The sequence below is a fragment of the Fulmarus glacialis genome, unplaced genomic scaffold, assembly GCF_000690835.1.
Source record: "Fulmarus glacialis isolate BGI_N327 unplaced genomic scaffold, ASM69083v1 scaffold2210, whole genome shotgun sequence".
In the NCBI taxonomy this organism is placed as follows: domain Eukaryota; kingdom Metazoa; phylum Chordata; class Aves; order Procellariiformes; family Procellariidae; genus Fulmarus; species Fulmarus glacialis.
In genome coordinates, this window is record NW_009188145.1 from 25,331 (window position 1) to 33,074 (window position 7,744).

Sequence of the window (7,744 nt, forward strand, 5' to 3'; positions counted from 1 at the left end):
TATAATCATTCAAGTTGGAAATGACAGATTAGCCTGTCTAGTCCTGTTCTCTCAACCATGCTAAGGTTGCATAGTTTTTTGGATATCATGGTTAGTATTTCTATCATTTCTGACTTTCTGAGGGCTGAGAAAGTGGGTCATAAAATGAGAGGGCAATAACATGAACTGTTAAGAGAGTTTGTGGAACAGATAGCCTGATAAGGGAACTGCCAGCCTTGCTGAGTTTTGCTGCTGTTTTGTGGCAGTGCTTTGTAGTGGGTTAGGACTTCACTCAGTGTTACCAGAGGCGGGAGGACTTAATGGGTTTAAGTGAGAACACCAATTATTTTAGTCTTTAATTATTAAATACAAATGTATTTCATAATCCTGATCTCATCACAAGAAAATTATTTAGAGGCTCTTGAGTCTTATTTTGTAACATCATCCTATTTTCATGAGATCAACTTGATTAAAAGAACATTGAATTGGTTTATTAGTTGTAATGCTGTAAATCAGTGCATTCACCAATTCGTATTTTAAAAAATCCTACTTATTTCATGAAAATGCAGTGATATGAGCAAAATATTCAAAACCTTTAAAAATGAATTATTAAAGAGGTGCTAAGATTCTGTTGAATGTTGCATTCAAAAGGAGACGAAAACACTTTTATATATGAAGAATTAAATATAATCCACACTGTCAGACTGCAAACTTCTCCCTTAAAGCTAACCACTTAGACTACATTTGGACATGTATAATTTTGGGGCCTGTAGGGGAAAAAATCTGCCATTCTTCATAATATGAATCTTCTTTTTGAGCATTTGTGTTATTTTTGCCATGCTATGAAGCTATGAAAAAAAAAGTAATTTTATGAAATGGTAGTGTCTGCAGGTTCATCTTTTTTAACCTACCTACACATCCATGTTTTGAGTATTGCTTTTAGGCAGAGATGAAGTTGCGTGGTACTCCTAGTATTTATTACCATCCTTAACAAATCTGGTTTTCATGCAATATCAATTTTGTGGATTGTTCAAGCATAATAAACACTCATTGTTACGCTTCTTGCAGTATCACACAGCATCCAAAAACACAGGAGTTGATGCTTAGTTTTCAGGTGGCCAGCTGAAACCTGGAATTCAGCTTGTACTGCCTGATAGATATTCTTATCTTGGCCTCTCTTTTCATGTTCTTATTTCCATGGGAGTTTAAAGAATTATTAAAAAAAGCTATTAGATTATTATTAGATTATTTTCTGTTAATAATTTTGAATATTCTTCTGTATGCTATTTCTATACACATTGGTCAAGACAAGTAATTACAAATTTAAGAGGGCTTTTAGTTTAGTTTTAGCTGAAAGTTCTGCTCTGCAAAGAGTCATGAAGAAGCAATTTAGTTGAGAAGAATTGGAGTCTTTTGTCAGTGAGTATTGTCATGATTTGTCACAATATCTACTCACAAAAGACTGCAGTCCTTCAAAGAGGCTTTTAAATGCTGTGATTATGATCCAGGTGGTGAGGGATCTGCTGTTGTGCACACAAAACAAAACCAGTTTCTGTCATAGAATGTGTAATCTCTTGTAAAGCAGGAGAATAGAGATGACTTCAGACCTAGAGGGCAAGAGAGGAAACAGCGAGGCACCATCAGCCAGTACAGTGAGCTGGCCTTAATCTAAACTTTATAAAGTTTATTGTGAGATCTTTTAGTGAGAGAGATCTGGCTTTGTTACATGTACAGAGAGCTTCTCTCATACGTAAGATGTGCGGAGAAGAGCTTGGAGGGCCTTGTTTGAAATGATGACCACCACTGTCCATTTATCAGCCTTGCTTGTGAATCAGCACAGAGAGAGGTGATGCATAGGGGTGGAGCAGGTTATGAGGAACTGTGAAGGAGGAGGCAGGTGCTTGAGGCTTGATACAGTGGTAGAGTTGGGAAAAAATGCAGATAAGCGTTCCACTTACTACTCACTCCCTGTCTTGGAACACCAAACAAATAAGGAAATAGTGGTTATTTGGTTATCATTGCAGTGTTTGTTAAGGAGGGATAAAGGAGTCTTTGACTGAGGTAGTCAAAGCAACTAGGTAGGAAAGTGAACTCCGTAGCAACAGCTGTAGCTAGAAACACAAATGAAGATCGTTGTTAGACATAAAGAAACTTCCATCAGAAACTGTCTCAAGTCATAGGAGAGAGTAACTGGAAGTGAAAGAGAGCACAAGATGCATCATTAATATGAAAATGTGATCATGCATACTTTTTTTTTTTTTTTAAATTATGCACCTGACATGATGTGAAGCTCCACAAATCATGCTGGAGATGAAAGAAACTGGTGGGTTCTGGAGACAGAGAGCTTAAAGAGGTGTTTGGTTTCTAAGCCAAAGGAACCTTAAAGTTTGGTGATGTAAAACACGGGAATATAACAAGAGCAGCAAGGTTCTGAAGTGAAAATGGAGGCATTTTGTTTGATGGGCAGCTCACAGATTATGTGAAACTAAAGAACATCAAAGTTTCATTTCAGTTCATGGCTTTGCCTTCATGACCTAGGAATAACAATTTTTGAAAAGGTAGATTACTTTTTCTGACAAGATGCAAAATCCCATTGCCATAGATTCCAGCTTTTACATTTTTCAAGTCTTGCCTGTCTTCATAGGTCTTAATTCTGCTTGCAGTGATTTACTGGCACAGTATCTGTGGTGTTGTGTGTTTGTGTGTTAAAAGCTAATCCTTATCAAACTTGGAGTGTTTTCTAATATGCACCAATTCTATTTCTTAGACAGATAAAAGTCAAAGTAATCACTTTCAACATTTGTTCCAAATACTGAAGCTCATGGGTTATGACTGGCCAGAAAGGTATGTATTTGTGAATCTTAATTATATATCTTTTTTTCCTTTTTTTTTTTTTTTTAAGAAGGGGTAACATGTACATTGGAATTTCAGTGGGGTGCTCTTTTGAAGAGAATCTCCTGACTGTGTCCACCTGTCACCACACTGAAGCACATCATGTAGGGATTTTGGATGAAACTAAGCTACAAGATGTACTGCTGATGTGCAACTAATGAACTCCAGAGTGCAAGCAGACATTTGGCCTGTAGGACCCAACTAATGCTAGTCCAATAAGGAGGAAAAAATAAGAAAACAAAACCCTCAGAATTGTATGCAATGTGGGCCTCAGGTCCTCGGCACCAACCTTTTCACTCTATACGTCCGGTCCTGCTGGTCTGCTTTATTTGCGAAAGGAGACATCCCCATGTGTTCAGGATGTGAAAAACAGCCCTGTGTCTCATTTAACAGGTCTTTCATAACTGCTTGATGTAAAAATGGGAAAAAGGGAAACAGTCTTTCAGAGACTTTATGGCATAGCTTCTGGGATATTGTGTGATCACATATTAAATGCTTACTTCTTGAAGTATGATATTCTAGCAGAATCTGAGTTTGAATCTGAGTTTGAATCATACTTTAGGCTTGAAATATCTGTTGTAGGGACCACGCTGTTATTCATTGTAATTACCAATCTTGTCAGCAATCTGAGCAAAGGTCAATAATAGATCTGCAGACTAAATCATCCTCTCTGACAGACTGCATGTCTCTGTGGTTAAATATAGGATTTTAGCCTTCAGGAATATTAGTCTGCCTCCTTTAACAGTGCTTAAAGTTGCACTAAAATTACCTTACGTTATAGATCCAGAATAATGCTTGGGATTATTGTGAGCAGAAGCAATGAATGTTTTATTATTAGCAATGATTAATTACACTTTTAGTTTAATGTGGCCACAATAGAATTATTATGACTCCCTTTCTAATGTTACTAACAGATCTGTGTTGCCACAGTAATTTGATCTGTCTACATCCTGCCTCTCCTCAATTTATTGCAATTTATTGCATTGAGTCCTCTGTACTAAAGCTAGTAGCAAGAGAGGTTCCCAAGAGCACGCAAATGACCAGGTTATCATAATTCTGATCATAATTTTCCCATTATATAATAAGTATGGAGCTTTGGTTGCTGAAATGAGAGTTACTGATTATATCACTAAGCTTCCCACGTTGGAGCGCTATTTATTCAGCTGTTATTGCTGGTTCCTGGTAAGAATCCAGCTCTGAACAAACACTGCAAACATTTCTCTTGATTAAAATGTAATTTTAGGTCCTGCTGCTTTTCAACACAGGTGCCAGCATGTGTCTTTTGGTCGAGTTCAAGGGATGAAGACTCGCAGAGGAGAAGTAATTTTCCTGGAAGATGTTTTAAATGAAGTTCGCTCAAGGATGTTACAAAACATGGCTTCTGCAAAAAGTTAGCTATTTCAGGTCTTATTAATTTCTTTTGGTGTTCTGTGTTGATCACGTCTTTTCTACCCTTCACTTTTCCCTGCATCAGACAGATCGCAGTGATATGCCCTGATCTGTGCGCTTCTTGTATCTCTCATGATATAAACAATGTTAAAATAATCCTTTGCAACTCTGTGAACTTCCCTAAATTACAGATTTGCAAATTTTAACATTCAGTGAAATTATTTCATCATGCTTTTGCACTGGGAAGGAAGTACTTGCCTTTGGGGGAAAACAGTTGCTTTTTTTTCTGGAGGGACAAACTAGTCAGTAATGGGGTTGGGGCTGGAGTTCAGGGAACAGTCAGATTTCATCCAAAGGATTTGTAGTTCTGACGGTTTTCTCTGGCAAGATTGACTGTAGCTTGTCTGGAACTACTGCCTTGTCATCCTCCCAGCCTCATGGCTGTTTCCGGAGTCTCCAGGAGGTCACTGCTCTGCAGCAGAGTCTGCTGAAGGGGATGTTTGCCTGCACCTCGGGCTGTGGCTCTAGAGCTGTTTCCTCTTGACGCAGTAAAGATTCAAGCAGTTCCCAGTGAAATGCTGCCCCCTCTTGTGCTTTCTGGAGTTAGGTGCCGAATTGAATCAAGGAACCGATCAGGTTAAGTAGTGTGCATCTTCCTTCCTCTGCCTCCTCAGCTTTTTTAATCCAGATAATTTTTCTTGTAGAGTGGTCAAGGAGAAGGGGGGGCAGGCAGAATGGTAGAAGGGTGACCGTCAATTCAAACCAGTTTTACTGCAGAGAGGAATGGAGCTTAGAGCCTCAGTTTAAAGGTCAGTATCACAGCTGAGTGCAAAGCAAAGTTATTTTTCTGCTGGACTGAACTGACACGGCAGAGGTACAGACCCATGTTCCGTTGCACAGCAGTAGGCAGAAGAACAGCCAAAAGAAGTAATGTGTTCAGATGGCACTGCAGCATTCCCTAGAGCTTATCCGTTAGATCCTAAATCCTACCTGTACTTGTAGAAATTTTTCCCCTTATGTTTGAATTCCTGCCTTGCTTCCCCTTTCTTAAATTAGAAATCTTAAATCCCTGACTCATAGCAATGTCTTCAATGTTTGAAAAGTGTTCGGATACACAGTGGAAGATACTACAAACTTGTATTTGTCATCAAAATGCCTCACTGTCATTGGAAAAGATTTTGGGAACTGGGCATCTAACAGCCAATGCTAGTTTTAAAAATCATGCCTGTGTGGAGCTGGAGGTGGTTAGTTTATACCTTTGTATAAACTCTTTCTTCGCTATTAACTGTACACAGTTCTTCTGCTATTTAAGTTTCCATTACTGGCATCTTTTTTTCTTTCTATTCATCTCAATGAATCCTGCAGTCCATGTAAATCCTCTCTATAATGCCAGTTATTTCCTTTGCTGCTTTACTTTCTCTTAGATATCTTTGTGTCTCATTAAGCATCTAAACAAAAGCCTGAATTCTGACACAGTTGTTCTGTTTTGAAACAAATCTCAGTTATGAAATGTAATAATGTAATCTAAACATATTTGTCTTTGTGAATTAATAGCCAGTTTGAGACTTCTCAGGGCTGTGAACTATCCCCACACTTTTCAAGCTTAATCCTTTCTGAATTTTGTAAATAGCAAAAGTATGAGTAGTGTGAACTACTCAAGTTGTCTCAGTTGGCTTTGCTGACCTGGCATGAAGAAGTAGCAAAGCAAAAGTCAGAAATCTAAGTGTACTAAAACTGTACTGCAAAACTGTTTCAGCTTAAGTGGCACCTTAAGAGAATAGCTGAATTCTCCATATTCTGCTCTTAGTGGGAAATCAGCTGGGACTGAAATCGTAAGCTGAACTCTGCAAATTTAATGGATTACATATACCACAATAAAAACATGCACTTGGTCCTTGTGAAAATGGAACAGATTTGCCTTGTAGAAGACTATGATAAGAATCCTCCTTTCTCTCCAGTAGAGACAAACAGGAAGAGGAGACCCTGGTAGAGCGCACTGTCATCTGAGTTTAAAAATAGAAAGCATTATGTATGTCAAAAGCATCACCTTTTTACTAGGCAAGGTTGTGGGTCCAAACAGAAGCAATTGATTCCCCAGAAGATCCAGCATCTAAAGTGCTGTTATGTAGGCAAGTTTACTGTACTTCTGATGAACTGGAGCACCAGCGTGGCCCTGTGAGACAGGGAATGAAACAGGCCCTTCGGTGAATTTCTGTACACAACAGCATGCTGCTTATCTGCTGAAGAATATCACTTGAGCTGTGAAGAAGCTGGAAATAGCTTTGCAGACATGTCTCTACAGCTGTTGTGAGGAAATTCTCTCTTAAACTCTTCCAGGTGAATTAGGTTTTGTAATGATAGACTTAAGTTCAGTCTATTTTGTTGGAGGAGCTTTGGAGAGGTTCTTGTCATGTCTACCCATCGGAGAAGGGCAAATTGTGCCTGACTAATCTAGTGGCCTTCTGTGATGGAGTGACTGCATCAGTGGACAAGGGAAAAGCTATGGATGTCATCTACCTGGACTTCTGTAAGGCCTTTGTTACAGTCCCCCACAACATTCTTGCCTTGGAGAGATACAGATTTAATGGATGAACTGTTAGATGCATAAGGAATTGGCTGGATGGCCATGTCCAAAGAGTTATATGTCAGTGGCTCAATGTCGAAGGTGGAAACCAGTAGCAAGTGGTGTCCCTCAAGGGTCCTTACTGGGACCAATACTATTTAATAACTTCATCAATGACATAGACAGTGGGATTGAGTGCACCCTCAGCAAGTTTGCAGATGACACCAAGCTGAGTGGTGCAGCTGATTTGCTTGAGGGACAGGTTGCCATCCAGAGGGACCTGGACAGGCTTGAGGAGTGGGCCATTGTGAACCTCATGAAGTTCAATAAGGCCAAGTGCAGGGTCCTGCACCTGGGTCAGGGCAATCACCAGTATCAATAGAGGCTGGGGGATGGAGGGATTGAGAGCAGCCATCCAGAGAGGGACTTGGGGGTACTGGTGGATGAGAAATTGGACATGAGCTGGCAATGTGCGCTTGCAGCCCTGAAAGCCAATTGTATCCTGGGCTGCATAAAAAGAAGCGTGGCCGGCAGAGCGAGTTCTGCCCCTCTACTCTGCTCTGGTGAGACCTCACCTGGAGTACTGCATCCAGCTCTGGAGTCCCCAGTACAAGAAAGACATGGACCTGTTGGAGTGGGTCCAGAGGAGGGCCACAAAAATGATCAGAGGGCTGGAACACCTCTGCCGTGAAGAAAGGCTGAGAGAGTTGGGGTTACTCAGACTGGAGAAGAGAAGGCTCTGGGGAGATGTTGTTATTGTGGCCTTTCACTATATAAAGGGAGCTTATAAGAAAGGCGGAGAAAGACTTTTTTACCAGGGCCTGTAGTGACAGGACAAGGGACAACAGTTTTAAATGGAAAGAGAGTAGGTTTAGATTGGAAGGAAGAAATTTTTTACGGTGAGGGGGGGGAGACACCGGG

At 40.1% G+C, this 7,744-nt stretch overlaps 1 protein-coding gene across 1 annotated transcript in view; it reads left to right on the forward strand.

Moving 5' to 3' along the window:
• RARS2 (arginyl-tRNA synthetase 2, mitochondrial) overlaps positions 1-7,744 on the forward strand; it is a gene marked incomplete at its 5' end in the record, with an annotated part of 39,813 nt that overhangs the window by 25,033 nt on the left and 7,036 nt on the right. The window contains 2 exons of the mRNA XM_009577297.1: positions 2,747-2,823; positions 4,137-4,261. Coding sequence (XP_009575592.1) covers positions 2,747-2,823; positions 4,137-4,261 — 202 coding nt within the window. The remainder of the gene's footprint in view (positions 1-2,746; positions 2,824-4,136; positions 4,262-7,744) is intronic.